At 41.0% G+C, this 22,486-nt stretch overlaps 1 protein-coding gene across 1 annotated transcript; it reads right to left on the minus strand.

Moving 5' to 3' along the window:
* Window positions 1-604: 604 nt before the first annotated feature.
* Window positions 605-22,451, minus strand: ankrd13b (ankyrin repeat domain 13B). The gene is made up of 17 exons (XM_037267153.1): window positions 22,417-22,451; window positions 22,207-22,253; window positions 20,513-20,654; window positions 12,415-12,550; window positions 11,471-11,595; window positions 10,952-10,997; window positions 10,727-10,870; window positions 10,059-10,299; window positions 8,322-8,388; window positions 7,604-7,685; window positions 7,197-7,261; window positions 6,985-7,121; window positions 4,590-4,747; window positions 4,242-4,430; window positions 4,019-4,182; window positions 2,051-2,127; window positions 605-1,545 (listed from the first exon to the last, which is right to left on the minus strand). Exons 3-17 carry the CDS (start codon window positions 20,618-20,620, stop codon window positions 1,341-1,343), a joined length of 1,944 nt encoding a protein of 647 aa, XP_037123048.1. The 5' UTR covers window positions 20,621-20,654; window positions 22,207-22,253; window positions 22,417-22,451; the 3' UTR covers window positions 605-1,340.
* Window positions 22,452-22,486: the final 35 nt, after the last annotated feature.

A 22,486-nucleotide genomic window follows, 5' to 3' on the forward strand; every position in this document is an offset into this window, starting at 1 on the left:
CAAGTGCACTTCATCGTGTATGCGCCTGAACTTCAGCCACGTCACAGTGTGGCGAGGGGGGGGTCTGTCACTGCTGACATTTTTACTTATTGCTTCATGAGGCTAATTAAACACTAATAGAGGCCACCAGGGTACCTTTCACTCTCTCTCACTAAATTATTTAACCAGAAGAGGTGACATTGAAACACCTGATTATAAAGTACATTGAAAATAATATACATCACGAGCTCCACTTGGTATTCTTGTAATTAGACCATCAGATTTGAAGTGAGGAGCAAATTGAAGTGGTTCATTAGATTTTGCTAATTAAATCAATACCAAGTTGAGATGAATTTTGCAAGTTGGGTAGTAAAGGATTTTTTTATTATTATTCCAGCAGATTTGTACAAGTTAGTGGTCTGCAGCTCAAGCATACATTTAATTTTACACTGTTGGCTACCGGAGACAAATGTCATCTAATTTTATAACGCTGCGGGATTCCAACACACAGTGAAGAAGCATGGATCATTATCTCTGGAACAAACTGCGCCATTAGGGATTAAACTGCAGAAGATTTTACGATTTAAAAAAAAAACAAAAAAAACAGCCACACAAAGAGACGCACTTATTTAAAAGTCGTTCCTTTATTTGACCAGCATACTCATAAAAACATTTGAAGTGATTAAAAAAAATCTTTCTCATCAAGCCGATAAGAATACTTGTGAATTAAAGAGGAGCATCTTTCCTCAGGTTGTGCTGCTATTGGTGAGAAAAGTATTACTTAAAATATTATGGTGTCTGTATCAAAACTGTAGGTCTGCCATTTCAGTTTGAATTACATTCATAAAACATCCCATCAGCATTTTTGATGTTCAAGATGCTTCATGGTGGAAGATTGTGGGTACATTTTTTTACACTCAGACATTTCTTCACCTTTTATGACGTTTGTGCTCCAGTTTGTCACCTCCACATCTGCACTCCACATTGTGAGCCAACTACAGTGTAAATACAGTACATTTGGATTTCTGTGCAAGTAAAAAAAAAAAAAACACACCTACCACTGAACAATTTCACTTTCCTTTTGTTTTCATTAGCATACAATGGGGCAAAGGGTTCAACATTCACGTTACTTCCACCAGGTGATTTAGGCCTAAACCGGTATCGGGTGGTATTTTAAAACTGACACTGGAGAAGTGCCATGCAGAGAGGAAAGACTAGTGCCAACCATCTTAAATTCATTATCATCAATCATTCAATATGGCTTTACTAGAAAGCTCAATATGAATGTTCCAAAAGCACAACTGTCGTTTGTTTTTTCTTCCAATCCTTTCCAAATGTGCTTACGATTTTTTTTAAACACCTCACTTGTCCATGAGCGACAGCTGGATGATGTGCAGCAGCTCTTCCTCCTCCTTCCGTCGCCTCAGCTCAGCTTCCTCCTGCTCCCGGGCAGACATCTCCATGGCGATGCGCAGCTGCTGGTTGTAGCTGCAGCTGGTGGACTGCTGCTTCTTGGAGGGGGTTGAGGAGAGGCTGGAGGGGGAGCGAGGTTTCATTTGGGGGATCCTGGCCAGGACGAGATAAGATTCAGATGAGTTCCTTAAAATGTTGACTTTAATTTTCCGTGTGTGGTCAAGTGAGAACTGCATGGTGAGAAGGAAGGAGAGGAAGTTGTATGTGTGTCCATCCGCCGGTCTCCAAAGAGGGAAGACAGCAAGAGAAAAGATAACAAGGCAAAGTCAACATCTGCACACTGGGAAAGCAGGAAACTGTCATCTCCCTCTCTCGCTCTCCAAACACACGACGCGTGCGCGTTTGACAGGAGGAGAAACGTACAGGATGTGAGTCAGGGATGGAAAGAAAGATAAAAAGAAGAGGAGGAGAAAAACAATAGAGCAAAATAGTGGCAGGAAGTCGGAGACAATGTGCGTGAGGGAGCAGGAAGCACGGTTCCAAAATCTTTGAGATTATTATTTTTTTTTATGATACAATTCAAAATCTGAATGTGAACAGGCCACCATGTAGCTCCGGCCCTGGTTGTGAAGAAAGATTGATTGAACTTAAGGCTGACCTCTCCAGGCGACTTGGATCACAAGAGAGGGGGTGTGTTCCAGGCTTGCTATTGGTCAATGCCTCCCAGATGGTCACCTAGAAAGAAATGACAGAACCTTTAATTTGTAGACCAATGAAATTTTGAAGGAAATGTCAATCAAGAGTTAAAACCTAATAACATAAATGTTCAAATGTTTTTCATTGATCCAATACACATCACAGTAACTTAAGATTTTTCAATATTTGACAACATAAAGCTGCCACTTTGCCTCCTCCACATTCTCATCCTGCTTGACCTATTTTTGACTCCATATTTGGCTCCATCCACATCTGGAGGAAAGCCAAGAACGATGAGGACCGCCGAGCTTTGGGATTTGGAAAGGCCGCCTGATCTTTGCTCAACAATTTGTTGTTCTTATTCTTTTGCTAACGCTGCATGTTTTTTTTTAAAAGCCTGCTTTGGATTTAGTTCGATCATTTGCACAGGCAATTTAACACTTTTTCAAGCTTACTTCAAAGATGAGGTGAGCCATTTTTTCCCCTTTTGCATTAGTTTTGCATAGATGCAATTTACCTCCATGCCACTAGAAAGACTCATGCATTGTCATGCATTGTACTGGGAAGCATTTAAAACCCGTGGTGCACTTAAACATGGCATAGTTGACAGAAAGCATGCCTTCAAACTACCAGTGTATTTTGTGTTTTGGGTTATTTTGGTGACCAAGAGTTTTTTGCCGTGTTGTTCGTTTGGGAAATAAACCTGCACGTTTATCAATTCAATAGGTCGCAAACTGTTGCATTTGGATTCATTTTGGATTATTTTTCGCGGCGTTTGTTTGGAAATTCCGGATGCGAGGAGGGCAAACTTTAAGGGTTGCTGAAGATGGAGCGTCATCACACCGGGAGAGACTCATCAATGTTGGGCCACGCTCTATAGGGGTATGTTTTGATCAGCACTGTTTTTTTTTATTTATTCTTAATTTATTTTATTGTATTTTTTTAATGAATGGCTATTGTTTATTGGTATGCACACAGTGACAAAAACGCATTGGTAAGATTCACGCACTTTGCTTGCTGAGACGAGTTTGCAGAACACTGCAAGCGTTGGTGCATCTAAAAAAATTACTTTCATCGGTTGATATAAACTTTTCATCCTTTTTTTTTCTTTTTGTGTTTGCGGACTTCATTGCCAGGTCAATTTACCTTTCGTGGCCATAATGTCTGAAGAGGCAGAATGTCAACTTAAAGTGACTGAACTTGGTGAAAGTGCAAATGTAAAATCCATGACTGAAGAACTTGTGGTTAAATTAACACCAAAAGGCATTGCTGGGAAAAAATAAGCATGTTTGAAAAACAAAGAAAGTCTGAATTTTGCAAACTGAATATTATAATAATATAAAATAATCTATTGTGAAATTGATGGGTGAGAAACATGTAAATGAGGTTGAACATGAATTTGGTAATTTGAATCTTTATTGGGGTTATTGTCTGCTGATGAAGCAAGCAAACATGATATGAAAATGAAGAAACGGAAGAAGAACATTGTCATGCATTGTACTGGGAAGCATTTAAATTCAAAAGTTTTCAACTGTCTCAAATGCCTTGAAAGTACCTGTGTTTTCGGTAAAATGTATACATCCTTATCTTGGTTGCATCTATTAGTTATTTGCCATGTTGTTCGTTTTGGAAATAAACCTGCTCATCTTTTTTATTTCTTTTTTTAACAAAACTCTTTATCTGCTTAATTTTAGTATTTTCAAGTGCAAAGGCACACGTCTTAACACACCATTTATCAGCCCCAGAAATTGACTATATAGGGTGAAGATTTAAGTTTGATAAGATTGCATCTGTGGAGGCAAAAACAAACACTCGAAAACTTTTAACTGTTCAACATGTGCATTGAAAACTTTCGAGAAGGTCAGTGAGGGAACTGTGAGTGCTTTTTAAAGAACACATTCTGAAGGGCACTGCCATCGCACGTGGTCACCTGATCGTATTCGGAGCCGGCCTCCAGCAGACTCTGTTGAATGGCAAACTGGAGCAGGTCCTCCTCCTCCTCCCTCATGGTGTCTCTCTGTTTGCCTCCGAGCATGGTGTAACCGGACGGGGGCTCAAACACACAAGGGGGGATCTCGCCGGCTCGACACGACACTGCACAAACGGGGAAAGTGAGTGAGTGAATGAGTGAGTGAATGAGTGAGTGTCCTCACTGGTGGAGCTGGAGCTGGAGACACTGGAGGAGTCGCTGCCAGGCGAGGGCGTGTCCGCCCTTAGGGTGTATCTTTGTCCACCGCCTTCCACCCCGGCTTCGTTGTCAGGCCGCACGCTTGACCCCTCCTCACAGCCGTTTAAGTTGCTGAAGGTTATCCTGGCGTTCAGGATGTGGTAGAGCGGAATCTCTGCAGGGGAGGGGGGGGAGCATTTGATGGATTTTCATCCTTTGAAATGAAAACGCTTTTCCTGCTCCCTCCCTCACTCCCTCTTTCACTTCCATCTTGGTTTGTTATTTAACATTTTCATCTTTATTCCGGCATCTGTTCTTCCACGTCCGGACTCACCGATCTTGACGGGAAAGCCTGGCGGCAAGCGCAGCATGATGAAGTCCCGCAGCTTGGCAAACAAGGCGTTGGAAATGGCCATGAGGTCGATGATAGGTGCCACTTGTTCTGCTAGCGAAAGAGGATGGGTCTCGCACAGCCAGAGCTTTGCCTTGAATCTGCACACAAGAGGTTGACTAATGACCATTCCTTATCTTTTCGCTTTGTCACCACTTATCATCCTCGTGTTTTACATTGTGAATCTTGATTAGCGCTTACACCAACATAGATTAAAGATTAAAGATTAAAGTCCCAATGATCGTCACACACACACCTGGGTGTGGTGAAATTTGTCCTCTGCATTTAACCCATCCCCGTGTGATTTTAATCCATCCCCTGGGGGAGAGGGGAGCAGTGAGCAGCAGCGGTGCCGCGCTCGGGAATCAGTTGGTGATCTAACCCCCCAATTCCAACCCTTAATGCTGAGTGCCAAGCAGGGAGGCAATGGGTCCCATTTTTATAGTCTTTGGTATGACCCGGCCGGGGTTTGAACCCACAACCTTCCAGTCTCAGGGCGGACACTCTACCACTAGGCCACTGAGCTGAGATCAGAGAAACTGTTAACGTTGACAGCCAACCGAGTCGCGTTGGCCTGATCGATGCCTAAATTGCAAATGGATCTGTTAATGAGCGTGACATCGAGAACAGCCTTACACATTCTCTCCTCATCATTTAACGTCGCCTTGAATTATGCAGCGATGATCAGTGAGCTGAATACTAAACCAGACAAAGAAGCCTATTCAGTCAAGTGGACAACATTCCACTACCTGGATGCTGCTTGTTATGAGCTCTCATTTTAAAACGCGACTTATTGAAGACTTTAAATTATTGGCCCTCCAGGCGATTTATTTGTGGCCCCCGAATTTTTACGGAACTACATATACATTGCTTTCTGAAATGAGACCAGGCCTTCTTTGAGGAGTAGTGAGGCTGGTAGGACACCAGGAGATGATTTGAAATATGTTTTCCTTCACTTGTTTTGGTAGGGTAGTATACTGGGACTTGTCTCCATGCCAACGATACACAGACAGCCTGTTATTGGGTCACCGAGTTCACTACTGCGGGTGCAATTTGTATCTTTCACTGACACTTTACACGTTGCAGGAGTCTAGATTGCACGAAAATCATGTGTTCCAAGTTCACCTCTAGAAGAAACGAGGAAAGTAAAAATCAATAATTCAAGAATGGACTAAAAAAAAAAAATTGCATTTGTTCTGCCTGCAACAAGCACAAGACCCGTGTGCTATAAATATGCAAGGGGCCACGATAAAAAGTTTCAATTCCAAGCATAGAAATATTAAGTGCTTATAAACAATCCAAAATAAATGCACTGAAATGTTCGTGTCAAGGTGAAAAAAAAAATGGCACGTACATGACACAAAAAAGCAACATGATTGAATTTGGGGAAAGTCTTAGAGTTAAGCAGCTGTATAATGGAATAAGAATAAAAAATAAAAAAAAAGCAGAGTGCATTCCCTTTGCTCTTAATGTGTTCACTGTTGCCACTGCACCACTAAAACCGAGTTGTTGCGATGACTACAACAGACGGGTTAAGTCTTTTTGTTGTCGTTCATAATGCAAAATATTTTGTTTACGATATTAAAGTATTATTGCTTGTGGCCTGATATGATAAATAATTCATCATGGAAAATAAATGGAAATTCTTTGTGGCCTGCCATCCATTTTTCAGCGGCCAACGGCATAAAGTGACATTCGACACCGCCCGCAAAATTAGTTCCAAAAAAAAAGACAGAAAAGGTGGAAGGTTGGCAGAGTCAGAATGAATAAATTGGTTTAGATATTATTGTGGCACTTTTCCAGATATGCAAATTTAGAAATGAACTATTCAGACCAAAATGAATTTGTTGAATGAATTCAATTCAAGTGGCTCTTAAATCCTTCCATGCTTTTTGTGTGTGGCCCTCAAATGAAAACAGCCCTGCTGTAAATTGTCCATAATGTGAAGGATCATTTGTCTCGTGTTTAAGTGGCCTGCTATTGGCTGGTGACCAATCCAAAGTCATCTGGGATTGGCTCCAGATCACCTGCAACTCTAATGAGGACAAGCAGTGTAGAAAATTAATGGCTGGATTCTAATTACTATCCCGGGCGGTATTATTTGGACGTGCTAAATAGGCCTGTGACAGCTAATAAGAAAGCGATTTGGCCAAGGCATCCTCATAAGTCAAATCGCAGTATAAATGTGATAAAATCTCACGAATATTTGTATTTCTTTTTTCTCAGCTTGACAGCAAGTTGTCGGCCGGGTTTACAGGGAAATATTATTGCACGCGTGGCTGCTCCTCTCTGCTTTTTATGCCAGGCAGTCTTGTCAACCGGAAAACTGCCGCCTCACCTCTGGGTCTTGGTGGTGAGTTGGCACGGGTGGCCGATATCCCTCAACGTAGGGGAAGAGCCGGGGTTGAAGTATTCCTCAGCGCTCAGCGCCGCAGGGTTGGTCACCGCCGGGGTTGACATCTGGGTCACCAGGGCCTACAAAGTCGAGGCGCATGCAGTGAATACAAACAAATATAAGCAGAGAGGAGAATTCAAGATGTCGATATTCACCCCGTTGTTTGGGCCCATGTGTTGCTCTGCAATCCCGAGGAAGTTCTGCAGGGGAGTCTTCCCACCTGCTCACACACAAATAGCCGAGACAACATGACTTTAAAAAAAAAAGGAAGATCAAACTGTTGTTTGAAATTAGTTAACTTTATTACACAAAAATGCGGACTGACCTTTTTTTTTTTTTTTTTGCATTCAATCCATATTATGAATAAATAAAAAATAAATTAATAAACAAACAAAGCATTTCTAAAGCATAAAACTGATAAAACCAAAACCTGCTCTAAAAGCTAACGACAGCTAATTGAATTTATAAAACATAAGTCAAAACAAAAGAAAAAAAAAAAAAATCCCAAACCATTATCACGACCATGACAACATTCCGTATTATCTGATAAAATATAGGTAACCTTTAATCTTGTTCTTGTTCTGGTCTGACAGGTGGTCAGTTCTGGTCCTGGTGATAAGCTCCACATTTGAGGCGGCATATACCTAAAAATGAAAAAAAAAAGACAAAAATGATTGTGTGGTGATGAGCAAGCTATAAAATACCAAACAACTGCTCGGTGCGATGCTGAAATACGACTCGTTTTTATTGCTATAATAAAAATGTAAAAAAAAACATTAACCTCAAAATAGCAATTTGGCCTCTCACACTGTTTATGCTTCACAACAGGAAAGTCAAAAAACAACAGTAGAGCGGAAAGTAGCTCAAGCGAGTGTGTCCATTTATGTTCCCAACTCTAAATCAGCGACGTAGAAAATAACAGTTACTACCGAGGCCTGTCGGAATTGCTTTTAAAGCGCCGGTGATTGATGGCCTTCGATATGTGACACTTGTCTCTGATCGATCCCTTGCGGCGCTTGAGCAGACAAATGGGGTCTGGGGTATCTACATTGTATGTCTAAGTCACAATAGAAACATCTTCTTTTTTTCTTTACGTTTCGCTCAAGGACATTAAGACGGAAAAACGGTGACGTGCAGTCTGGTGATACCATCAAGCATCAGAAGCAATCAGAGTATAAAATAACATTACAATTCTTCTGGAAAGCACATTGCAGGAAATATCAACTGACTTTTGACATTTTTGGATTGTGTGAGAGACTCGACAGGCTATCAAGTGCTACCTTGGCTTCATATCCGTTCACAGTCTCGGTCTTCTCGCTCCTCCAGCCCAGAATGCCTGTCTTGTTCCTGCAAGCCACAGACTTTACATTAAATACATTCTTTAAAATAGATTTATTTTTTAATAGGATTCCCCAAATCCTTATCTAAATGTTTGTTATTCATGACTGACTAAAGATATGCATCCCGTCTGTGGTGGATTCACCAGTGAGGCATGCTGACATGCATTCTAAATAAATAATTAGCAGGTAGGCAGGGAGCACACTGACGAGCAAAATTCACAACCTAGCCACATACGTATCTGTATTTTCAGTCTTCTTGCTCCACCTGTGAATTTTTGGTGGACAAGTACCGTATTTTCCGGACTATAAGGCGCACCGGACTATAAGGCGCACCTTCAATGAATGGCCCACTTTAAAACTTTGTCCTTATATAAGGCCGGACTATAAGGCGCACCATTAATGCATCATGTCAGATTTGTAATCCAAATCAAATCATTCTCCATTTTATCTTTTTTATTTCAACTTCAGACGCAACAAATGACTTTATAATCACAAAATAATGATCCATAGTCTTTTTGATTCATGATTTATAGTCTTCAGCGGGCCACTTATGATTGATTTCATGACACAATGCTTCGGGCCAGTTTAAATTTATGAATTTGGTCCACATATAAGGCGCACCGGACTATAAGGCGCACTGTCGGCTTTTGAGAAAATTTCTGGGTTTTAGGTGCGCCTTATAGTCCGGAAAATACGGTAGTCAGACTTGTGTAAATGAATCAGTGCCATGAAGCATTACACTTAAAGACAGCCAAAGTCAAGTGGGCTGTAATAAATGACTTAAGTGTCAAGAGTGGATTAGGCAGATAAGCTTCATTTATTACCTCGTCTTTTTCATTAGAACTGGCCTCACATTTAAGAAACTTTTTTTTTTCCATTTCCTTAATTGAAGATTTGAGTGAAAGGCTGCTGAGTTGACTTATCTTTTTCATGTTTTAATTTCCAATTTAGCTTTGTGATATTTAACTCGGTGTAATTGTTCTCGATTAAAAAAAAAAAAAAAAAAAGCAGTGAAGAACGTTTTACATTTCTGAGGTGTATCTGGCCTTTAAGGCACTGTGATGAATTCAAACATATGCTCCAGATGCCAAGCCAATGAATGTGAAGAATGTGTTTAGTATTATAGCATCATATTACCACTAATAGAATATCCAATTTAATCCACTCTTGTTTATTATTGCTGTACTAATATTCAGATAGCGAATTTTCTTTTGCGGGTGGAAGCACAGAAAAGTTTCAAAAGAGACTCATCAAGCTAGGTCAGTATTGAACTGCCCACTAGACACCATAAAAGAAGTGGATGAGAAGTGGATGCTGGAAAAAAAAAAAAATGAACATAAGTCATGCATGGCTCCTCTCACCCTCTGTATGAGACAGTGGGGGCTTTAAGTGGCTGCTTCGGCAACAGACTGCAACACCCACAGTGCTATTGCAGGCTGTACTGTATAACAGAGCAGTGGGTTTGTTGTTTCAAATATTTAAGCCGTACTGAAAAGATGCATCAAGTGCAAAAACAGTGTTCACATCCTTAAATCCCCCCCAAGGGCCCCCCCAGGAAAAGAATTCCTAACACCGCCTGTGATCGTGGATCTAAATGTGTGTCAAGTCTCTAGTGTTTTGAGATTGTTGAGTACTCGAGTAAAAAAAAAAAAAAATGGAGTATGGGTTGCAGCTGACCTCTCAAAGGCGATGTTGCGAGTGTCCAGCTGAGTTGTCACCACAGCGGCAGACAGGCGGGCGGCCACCTGCTCATCACTGGGCTGCGTCCCCCCAAGAAGGCCTAAACCGGCAGGTGTATTGCTGCAGGCGCCGCCTTTTCCCCGACCGGGTGAAAGCGCCGCCAGAGACGAGACGCACAAGGTCTCACAGTACACCAGCTGCCTGTCGTGGTCGACCTCGATCACCTCTGCGTTGGAGTCTGGGGTGGGAGGATGCACGAGCAGGTGCAGATGGAAGATAGGGCAGTTGAAAATGGAGGACGTGACATTTTTCCAAGTATACAAATGGTGTGTTAGTGATTGTTTTGAAGAGAGAACGTGTCATGACATCACACGGGTAGCGGAAAAGAAAACGAAGCGGGAGGACATTTTACAGAGTCTGAGTCCAGGGAACGGTCGGAAAAACTATTTAAGATGTAAAAGGAACAGAGATAAATATAAAATGAGAACTGTGGCGCCAGGGGAGAAAAATGAGCACACGTAGTTGAGAAGGGAGCTAGAGAATAAAAAGCATTGAGGGGGAAAAAAAACAGTCACACTTTGAGATTTGTTTCATTTCACACTTAAATTTTGCGATGGGAAATGTATGTGAGGAAATATCAGCATTGTTTTTCAATTTTCACAGACCTTGCCCCCTGAAGATGAAGCTCCGATTTCCTCTCTGCCAGGTCATCTGCTCAAACCCGGTGAGAGTCGTGTCAACGCGGAGACACTGACCACTCTTCCAAACTCTATAGGTGTCACTAGGGCAGATTCGAGACACGAGGGGCACTGAGGAAAAATAGAAATAGATTCAATGTATAGATAAAATCGAGGCCAGTCACTAGAATGAAACACGGTGTACTGACTGACCCCAGCTAGTAAACTCCCATTTCATCTCCACATAGAAGTCCTGGGCCTGCACACACAACAGAATGCAACCATTGGCGAAAACAAAACAGTGATGAATGTGGAGAGTTGCCGAGTTAATGCCTTTATTTACAGACATTTGCAAGTGTCTGATTTGAATGCACGAATAGGTGTGAGGGGTTTGGTATCTACGATGGCAGGATACGACAAATGCAAATTCAAACCTGCAAAAACAGGTAATGTGTAGTTACTACTAATGTCAGTAACATTCACAGCAAATGCATTACAATCAAATCAAAATAGGAAAGCATGTCAGAAGAGCAAGCAGCAATATGTTTCTCAATATCATATCCCCTAGATGACTAAATTATTCATGGGATTTAAAGAACGCTAGGAATACTCCATTTTCATGTGAAAATAAAGACGTGAAATAAAAATCTATAATTCAAATAAAGGCATCACTGCTTCAAAGCCATTTTTGGTGTGCGATTATTTTTTTTGCACGTTTGTGAGAAATCCCACTTGGCGCAGTCGTTCCAGCAGGACGGGGATACCCGCCAGTCTCTTGGCGGTCCTCTGGTAGTCACGGTAACGCAGTACAAGGCGCACCAGCTCCGGATCTCGAGTACTCACTGCCTCCTGAAGAACTGAGAGATAGAGAGAGGGGTGACAAAGAAAAGCCCAATCACTGAGGCCTCATCTAAAATTGATGTGCATGAGCAGTTTAAGGCAGCAGCCAGAAGCTGAAGTAGGTCAAAGGAAAATTTATGAATAAGAGCAGTTTTGAAGTCATTCATCAGGTAGCCACTTTGCTACTAATCTCACAGCTTGCTTGGCAGCAAAACAAAGCTATAATAAAATCTTTGCTACTACCGATTGTTACCATTGCACTCGTGATTAAACTTGCTAAGCGGATTGCACTTTGTCTCAGTCGCTCTAGTATATTTTTCAGGTCAGATATTAAAGTTACTTATTCAAGTGTGAAATGTACTACCGTATTTTCCGGACTATAAGGCGCACCTAAAAACCTAAAATTTTCTCAAGAGCCGACGGCGCGCCTTATAGTCCGGTGCGCCTTATAAATGGACCAAATTCCTAAATTTAAACTGGCCCGAAGCATTGTGTCATGAAATCAATCATAAGTGGCCCGCTGAAGACTATGAATCATAAATCAAAAAGACTATGGATCATTATTTTGTGTTCATAAAGTAATTTATTGCGTCTGAAGTTGAAATAAAAAAGATAAAATGGAGAATGATTTGATTTGGATTAAAAATCTGACATGATGCATTAATGGCGCGCCTCATAGTCCGGTGCGCCTTGTACAAGGACAAAGTTTTCAAATGGGCCATTCATTGAAGTTGCACCTTATAGTCCGGCGCGTCTTATAGTCCGGAAAACACGGTAATTCCCACCCAATATTGCATAAAGAGCATTAATCAAAATACATATAATAATGCACTCACCAGTCCAGCCGTTCCGATTCTCCTTGCTGACATCAGCTCCATATTGCAGCAGAACTCTGGCACAGTCCAGGTAGCCCAGTGTGACAGCCAAGTGGAGAGGAGTTCGACCCCGGGGATCCAAAGACTCTAAATCAGTCTGGGGGGGGGTCAGGGGGGTTGAGGTAATCAGATACAAAGAGAAAATAACGTGACGTGACATCAGATAGCAGACTATATCTGAAATGCATTATAGTGTGTATCGCTCCGAAGGTGGGAGAGAATTTAAATCTAAAAGGAAACATCAGCAAGAAGTTGACAGCGGAGGTGGAGAGGGAACTGGTGACAGGTGCTAACTGATCTGTCATGGCCGCTACATTGCTCAGCATCTTACTTATTTTGGGGATGTTAAATTTGAAATCTCTGCTTCCACCAGGTTTTCTCTTTCCTCACCCATCCCTAGGTTTTTATTTTTGCTTTGGTTTATACGGAATTTATTGAGTGTCAGGTATGGTTAAATTGAGTTCAATAGCCCATCAAATTTAGTTGCCTTGATTTACAGAAGGCAAATGAAAAAGCAGAATTCATTTAGCTTCCACAAGCATTTTTATTTGGTGAAGATATTTAACAAGTTGGCACACAGCTTCCTGAAGAGTAAAATCATTAAAGGAGGCTGAATTATCTTTTGCACATAGAAGAAAGGTTAAATTGCCAAGTATGTAATTCTCAATGTAGTACTCGTCTGTCAAATGGCTCGTAACATATAACACAAATTATTTTTCTCATGGTTCCACATCCCGATTCCTCTCAGACATGATAGTGGGCATTGGAACAGATGAAGCCGTCAGCTCATGTGGAACATGACGCCTGGTAATTCCCCAAACGCCACCATGCTGCCTTCAGATTTCATCCTTCCAAGTCTCCGGAACATCACATTAGGTGCGCTTCATCGCCGTCTGCTTTTGAAGCCCAAATTGAAACCATTTTGCTATGCATCTAAATGAGTGATCCATTCTGGATTATATTTGGAGCGTATGTTTTCTTTATTCTAGATAGATATTGGGATAAGATCATTTAAATGCCTAATCACAACACTTTGGCTTAAAATTGCCCAAAATGTCTTTTTTACTGGAACATGTACTGTGATATAAAAAATCAAGCCTGCTATAATAATAATAATAATAATAAATGTGAACCATTAATTCAGTAAGACATAATGTGTTGTCTGGAATAAAATCAAATGACTGATATAACTTGATAGAGTTGATCTATTTGCTCTCCATCTCCTCACTCGGCGTTTAAGCGGCCACCATGGAGACACGGGCAGAGATAGACAAGCAGATGTGGATGGAAAACCTAAAATGGGAGGAGTGGAGTGAAAAGTAGAGCATGCAGTGTGGAGGGAGGCTGAGAAGTGAGCTGAAGGAGAGATCAACAAGACTCCCTCGGGTGCTGATGTCGACCGGGGAATAGGCAGAGGAAGCATCGTTGCGATGCAGGAGATGCGAGACGGACGACAGTTTACTTGTGTGTGCTGTGCAGCAACAGTGTGATATGCAAATGAAGTCACTTTCCTTGTCGCCTGCCGTGTCTCGAAGGACACTGCGGACGCCGTATGGCTGAGCTGATGAATGTGAAGAACTATCAAAGTCACAGGAAACATTTTACAGTCCAAACTAAGCCTTCTATTGTTTAACAATGAAGCTGAATAGCTGGAGGAAAATGCAAAATTGTGCAAGCCTCTAAAAAAGTAATATTTTGTTTCATGAAATGGAAACTGGATGAGCAGCAAGTGCCCATTTCACAAATCGTCATAGACAGCAGTAGCCAATCATTAATTCAATGTTCTCTCCTTTTAAGGACGTCTGTAATGCTGGCGATTATCAATTTAAGCCCATTTTATAGCTGTACTTCATTTCAATTACTACAGCTACCAGGATGGAGGTTGATGGCTGAGCTGAAGAGACACAAGAGGAGCCCGAGGGTGAACGCAGATGAGTGGATGCTGGGAAAGAATAGACAGAAACGTGGGAAGGCGGAGGCAGACACAGCAATTGCCATATGTGTATCAGAAAATCGTGTTTTATATAACATGAAACAGGGTGAGGGCAGCACGGTGGATGGCTGGTTAGCATGTTTGCCTCGCAGAGTTGCAATTTTGGCCCTTTGCATAAAAATGATTACTTAAGCATGTCATAAAACTGCTGAACTGCAAACCAACATTAAGTGCAAAAATGTATTTTGTGCATTTTTTTCTCACAAAAATCAATTCACACAAACTGTAATATTATTGAGGTTTTGTGTTAGTCCTGGATGTCATTACAAATTCCGCCAAAAATATTTGGCCTATTTGTGTTGTAGTATAAGGCAATATAAGACCAGGTGCAAGAGCAAATAAACCATGTCTGCCTTCTAGTGGTGAATAGTGATATTACAACTTAAAACTACAAGAGTGAAAAATATATTTAAAAATATGCATGCACATATATTTATATTTATCATTATTATTTTTCAAGGCAGAAGAGCTAGTGTTGTGTGTCGTAAATGACAAAAAAGATAGGTCCCCAGAAACAAGGCCATCTAGCCATTTGGAACAAAAGTGGTCTGTGTTGTTACGATCGCTTGCTCAAGAACAAATTGAAATAAAAAGGCGGAGGAAGGAGAAAGCTTTTTTTTGGTCACACCTCAGACAGAATTATTTTCAACATCAAATAACAAGGAGGCATATTTAGACTTGAAACATTATTTGAGTTCATGTCAGTTCTTTAGTGTGTCACAAATAACCACGTTCTTATTTTTAGCTCAAATGACACAATCGACAGAGAGCATTGCTGCTCAGAAATAAAAACCCATGATGGGAATGTCATATGAAGTCTGGCTTTTACAACCACATAGCAAAGCATTTGACTAAGTGGTGCTGACGGTTCAAGAATGTCTTGAACTTGACAAGGCCAAACCTTATTAACTCCTCATTAGTGATCCTGATTGAGTTTCTCTCTCGCCGGCATAAAAAGGACTCATTTGACCGACCAGTACAAAGAACTAAGCCCAAGGAATGTAAACACTGTAGGAGGAGAAGTCGAGATTTTACACTCCTTTTTAACCTTTTTTTATACAACTACAGATTCCAATATCCCAAATTCAAACAATTCCTGTGAGTAATTTGAATGTCATCACTTTTTTAGATCATGGAAGAAGACCAAGCAAGCAAGAAAGAACCCAAGCTGATTCTTCTCCCCATTGAGTGGAACCATAGTGTCACTGTCCACAATGAGGCAAGTTTTTATCCTCATGAACTTCAGAGGTGGTGGATGACATTTATGGACTTTAAAATGAACCCAAGCAAAGAGAGCCTTCAGGCCCCTAATATCTTTTCCAGTGTTTGATGATGTCACATAAAACTCATCCATCCTTACTTTGCCTTCCTAAAAACGATCCCTCTATAAGTTATGAGAATGGAATTGTTGGAAATGGGCTAACTGGGTTCCAACACATGACATCTCATTCCATTTTCAATCAGGAGAGGTCATATTTGCACGATTTAATTTTGAAAGGTGGACTTGATCATCGTCATTTCCTGCTTGATGATTATTTCATATGTATTTGTCCCCAAAACTTGATCAGTTATTATCAGCGCATTTGAGAGAAAACTACTGTTGTAGAATCCTGCAGATTTAACCATTTGCATAAAAAAGTCACTAACAAGGTCTTTTATTAAACTCATATTGTTTGAATGTGCTGTTTGCCGCAGTTAGCATCTGCTGCTTCCCACAACACGTCGGCGAGACGGAGGCGACATAAACACATTAACACTAATTATGACAAAAGCGCCACTTAAAGCTAAGTGCTAAAGTCCACGCGACCTGCAGAAATGACAGAGGGGAAACAAAAAACGACAGAGAGCACTGAAATCAGCTACAGAATGGACTGTACTTTAAAATCTCTTTATGATTTTTTTTTTATTTAAAAGCATTGTTGCAATAACCAGCAGTTTCTGGATATTTTTTTTTTTCCCTTAACTTTGCTTTACAGTCAAATTCTGAGCAACCCCCCCAACACACACACACACACACACACACACATCCTCAGTGCTGAGCGCAATGACTGCATTATTGATATGCATTTCTAGCGATGGCATCTGCTCCTTCTCCCACACCAGCCCGCTCCCCCTTTCCTCACTCACTGTGTTCGTGGCCCAATGCAGCTTGGCAGGTACTTAGGCCATCATCAATCATTCATTCAAAACACACACATGCACACACACAAAAATGCCCATGCATATCCGAAAGGTAATCTCCCCCAAATGTTTGGCCCACATGGGGAGAGAGAGAAAGAAGAGCAGCAAAATAAGTTTTAGTTCTCCCCAGCACAGATGCAAGACTGCCACGAAACGCTGATTCATGTCGCCGACTCCGACAGCTGTATGAGCGCAGCAAACGTGGGACAATAACTCAAAGAATAAATTGACAAAACATCACAGATGAGTTTTACTTGCATCGGGGACTGCGAATTGGAGCGCTGGAAAGTTACACAAGCAAAACCTCAAAACCTGCGACGGCTGACCTACATTGCAGATTTTTTTTTTTTAAATGTTTCACTGCATTTTAGTCACGCTAATTGTTAATTCACAAAGAAGGCAGATATTAAGGTATTATTTGACTCATTTAACACTTTGGTTATTGATACATGAGCCTTCATTGACATTCATTCCACACGAGGCATACTGCCTCGATTTTTTAATCCGCGACATCTTGTTTCGACTTCCATCCCTTGCTAAGCTTGCTTTCTTTTCCCCAATCGAATCTCATTTGCATTTTCTTTGATCACTTACTGTCAATCTTGAGCTTGTGCTGTCTCCTTCTGTTAAAAGGCTTTCTGCAACTTAACTAAATGTGACCCCCCCAAACATTGTAGCTTCTCTTTGTGGCTTCTTCTCCTGGCTGCAATTAGGACTTCGGGTTTCATTACACCAAGGAAAGTAAGAGGGCCGAGGGTGGGGTTAATCAATAGGGGAAGAAGGATGGTAGTAGAAGAGGAAAAGAGAAGCCGGTCACAGACAACCTGTAAGCAATAATTAATGGCTCTTTTCCCTTAGGTCAGCTGATAAATCTTGCGCTGATTTACCATTAACACCTCACGGGTTGTAACGAGAGCCCTGCTTCCATTAAGTAGTCACAAGCCAATGGAGCCCAGAGCAAGTTTCAAGTTGTCAGAGCATCCCGTGTCAGGATGTGGAGAAGAGCTGGCCAATGTCATGCTACAACAAAGCTACCGTCATTCCATCTGCACAGCTCACAAGCCACTTGGATGTTCCGCCACCATTCCACGGCGAGCCAAATTGAATTATTATCTGACATTTTTTTTTTTTTTTTTAAGTCAGACACACTGTGCTCCGGATAAAGACACCCCCCCTCTCTCTCTCTTCACCATATTTGTACCTCCTCTACTTCATTTTTTACATGTTGCCCGCTTTTACTTTTCCACTGCTTCTGCCAACTTGGTTATTTACACAGGAGAGCACAGCTGAGATTCATTTCTGAGAAACGTCTTTTCTCTCCATAGCACACATCCTTCAGATTGGAATCCTCTCATAGAACCTAGGCACTTTTTTTCCAATTGTCGGCTGTTGATAACATGCCCTTTTTTAGGCTAAAGCTTGTCGAGTCAGCCACTTGCCACATAAATAAAGTGATGTGCTTGTCAATATCGGATGATTGTGAATAAGGAGAGTTTGATCAGAATTAGTGTATCGATGCGGAGTGGAAATAAATCCCACATAGCCTCGTCCAGATTTAAAAGTATAAAAAGAGGTATGGATTTTTTTTTTTTTAAATCTACTGCAGTTTATGGACTGCTCAATTGGACAAAGAGTGTGATATCATTGGAAATGTGTTGGATTGCAAAGAGGAACAATTTTGAAATTCTTCCTCTTTTTTTGCTTGTTTTCTTCTTGCCATTGACTAACATTAGGAATCTTTTTTTTTTAGTAGACAGTCGATGTGTCAAAAGTGATGATTGATGTTTTGTTTAGAAAAATCTAGACATAATTATCCTTAAAGAAATAGCGCAAATGAATACATTTCTTATGGTGGGCACTTGTTGGGGGGGGGCACTGCCCCCCCTAAAATATACTTGTAGCCCCCCCGGTGCTAGGTCCGATAATTTACTTTTGGTTATCTTCCACATTTCAACCCATCCTCCAGAGAGAACACATAATAAATCGTTATCAGCTTTTTTGAAGAATTTTGGAGGCGCATGAAACTGGACGCAAAATAATTCATTTACAGAAAGAATTTTGTAGGAAATTCTAAAAAATGGAAAAACACAATTTGCTGCAAAATAATTAATTTACAGAAAGAATTTTGGAGGAAATTCTAAAAAATGGCACACAAACGTTTACTTTAGGAGAAAAAAGCCCAAGCCCAGGCACAATACGCTCTACAAATATCAGCCTGCATTGTTATTAGAAGGTTTTCTCAGCTTACACATGTGACGTTGGAATCCATTATCACCAATTGGCACTTGTACTTGCACCTTAGAAGAGGTGATGCAAATGAAGGCAGGTCATTTCACAGTCAGTCAGCATAGGCTTCTTTGAAAGATTCCATTGTGTATTCATTTCCTCAAATAGAATCCGGGCTTGTTTAGTCACTCAGTTGTGAGCTTTACTTGGCTTTTAAACAGTTTTAGGCGGATGTAATTATTTATTTTTTGGGTTCCTCATTGTCACTTATCAGTCACACATTTTTCTGAACATTGCGGCCAACGTGATTTGGATAAATACGGGTGCTTTGGTTGAACTTTGTGACTTTGTTGTTGAATTTACTAGGGTGGAGTGGTCTGTATGGAACTCTGTGAATGTGAAGTGTACTGGTGAAACTCAATGAATCGCTCTGTTTTAAACAAAAAAAAAAAAAACTCTTGACTTGTTTGAAAAGAGGTATTTATAGATAACGTGCGCAGGGGAACAAAAGGAGAGGAACAGAGAAGGGGAAGTGTTTATTCTGCTTTGCTACCTGTCTTCCTGTCTCATCACACCTTGCTCTGATCTGACATCAGATTTAGCAGGATGACTACTGGGATTTAGAATTTGAGAGTATGAAGTTAATGATAAAGGAACAAAGAAAACTTGAGTGTGTGAAAATACTTAAATAAAGAAAACTCCACCCATGTTTCTAATAATGGACTCATTGAACATATTAGGAAGACATCTTAATATGATGTCAGCCATTTCTTTTTCCTATATCTGCTCGTCCTATGGTTGGTTGATGGAAGATATTGTATGTCAGGCAGGTATAGAATTGGATCCTTAAATAGCCACAATTTTGAAATGTGGCCTACTTTATGTATTTTGCTTCAAACAGAAAGCTCGACATGCTTTTGTGTGTGTTAATCATGCACACTCTAAAATGTTGTCACTAGAGACTGATGCATGCACTCAAAACCTATCCTGCAGAGCATCTCTTATATAATGACATTGAGTCTTAATGTCTTTGTTTTATATATATAAAAAATAATAATAATGTGTCCTCTTCAATGTAACTCACTCACATGAAACTACAGTTTATTGCTTTCTTCTAAGCAAAGTATTACACAATAAGTGAAAACATGTTTGACTTTTTTTTTTTTCAGAACTGTACTCCCACATCTGCTTTGTGTCACCCACTCACAATTGGTGAAAAGATGAATAGAAGGTTTTGTGGGTGCAATGTTGCTGCAAACGTGCATGCATTGCATCATCATCACCAGATTGGCAATAAAGATTCAATTGCAACTCATTTAACTTCATACAAAACTGGTTAGTAGGTTTTGGAGGACTAAATCACCATGCGCTGGGGGTGACTATAGCAGCGTTTAAAAAAAAAACAAAGGTTACACTACAATGAAAAGAGGACAGAGCACAATGCAAGAAAAATTACGCACAACAATTAAAAGCACTACCACCAATTACCGAGCAGCTAAATGAAGCGTTCCCAAGATGCCACCTGCACCACCTTATAAATCTCCACCGGCTCGAGCGCGTGCACAAAACACGCCCAACAGACGCCGCAAATAAAGAATCAGGCCCTATGGACAGAATATGAAATGGATGTGTTTTTGAAAAGGCTGCTCCCACTCTCACCTCCTCGTTGGCTGTCAGCTCTTTTTCCAGCTGCCGGTGCTTGTTGTGCCACACCAGATAGTGGAGAGGATAGCGACTCTTCTCCGGAGTTTTCTTAGCAGAAATCATCCTCGTTCATAGTTTGCCTCTTCCTCCGGCTTCACTGTGGATGGTAAAAGGATACTTTGTGAGTGATGCTCGCTATAAGCTCATCATCATGCCGCCGTCGTCCGGAGTCCAGAAGCGTGTCGTGCGTTTGGTTAACGGCGGAACCCGCTGACAACGGTTGCTTGGGTCGCGCGGCGAAATGTGGCTTATTTCTTCTCCACCCGCTTGGCCGCCTCTTCCTCCCTCCCCTGCCTACTCCATCTCTCCTCCTCTCCCTTGCTCTCCTCCCATCCGCCCGCTGACTGAGATGCGCTGACAAGCTTGCAAGCAAATGTGCTCCTAGTCAGCCAATCCGCTCCGAGGGATGCTGTGATTGAACTTATGTCTCCAAATAGGCTGCACAAAATAATGAGCAAACAAAGATTCAAGGAGGCACATAAAATGAGTAAAAGCAGACTCTGCTTATTTATTTTCTTTTATAAGCTGCTCTAATGTTTGCAAGCATTCATGGGCAATCCTACTATTTATTTATTCCTGATGCACTGCCTCTATAATCCAATTATCCAACAGGGCTGACCAAAATGCTGAGAGTGGTCACCAGTCAATCACAGAGCACATGAATTGACAGACGACCTTTCACGTAATTACTGAGTGGGAAGTGATCCCACACTGCTTTATAATTTAGGCAAAGCAGTAAAATGTTTTAATTATGAACTATATGCAGCATAAGTAAAAGTAGTTAACATATGTGTCGCAATCAACAGGTCCTGCGTTTGACGTTTGACTGTGGCTTTAAATTGTGAGTTTGCATATTTTCTCCAAAACCTCATTCATATCTCAGGGAACCAGACATCTTGCAAGTCTAAAAGTCATAAGGAAGTGTGAGCTAGTGGTGATCATCACCAATCTTTTTGGACACTGAGTAACTTGTTTGTTGGCATCATTGTGGATTATTGACTTTCTGACCATGATCTTGCCTTTTGATCCTCCTGTGGCCCAAAAGAAAATCAATGTTTTTAACTGAAACATAACAAGTTCTCCTTGGCTGATTTTGAATCCATTGGGAAATTGTGCCGCTAATATGTGCCCTTTGAGGAGCAGAAATAGAATGGCCTAAATGTTTACATTATAACGATTGTATTAATGCTTGACTGCTTCAGCGGTGAGGTACTGTATATCACAAATTGCCCAAAGACATACATTGCAGAGCAAAGTACTAACGCCTTAATGAAAGAGCATTACTTCAGGGTGACTGTCACCTTTCGGATAAATGTCCTTATTCAGTTTGCTTCTTTAAAGGGCAGTCTATTGACACCTTTTTATTAATATTGAATGAGGCAATTAGAAAAAGGGTCCGTTTTAGTGTACTGGTTTAACTTCTGTGATCAAAGTAACAAATGATAAAAACTTCCTTAATGACCTTGGAGATTTCCCTACATTTAAAAACATGTATCTTGTATTTAAATTGGGATTGTCCAGGGAGTTAGCAATTTTTTTTTTTAATCTTGTATAACAGTGAAAAAGTAGAAAATTACCCAATTGCCTTTATAATTCTAGTATTACGGTACATAATTTTGCAAGTGCATGCTTTCATAGAAATACCTTACGTAGTATAACCGCAGGTTGGCTGCAGGGGCGTTGGGTGTGCTGCCGCCTGTCGGCGAGATTGTGCCATTACATCTTTGACACACTCATAACTGCGAAAAGCGCTTTAAATAGCCACAGTACAATTATCCACTTCATGTGCACGGTGCACACAAATGCGATCTAGAATAACTTCGCCAATGCGCGTAGCGAAGGAACCGGGGGGAACGTACGGCGAAATTCAATTGTCATCCGCCGGCCGGGAAAACCTCTCGCACCAGCCGGCTTCCGGGGATTGAGGGT

The sequence above is a fragment of the Syngnathus acus genome, chromosome 13 (genome assembly GCF_901709675.1).
Source record: "Syngnathus acus chromosome 13, fSynAcu1.2, whole genome shotgun sequence".
NCBI lineage: Eukaryota > Metazoa > Chordata > Actinopteri > Syngnathiformes > Syngnathidae > Syngnathus > Syngnathus acus.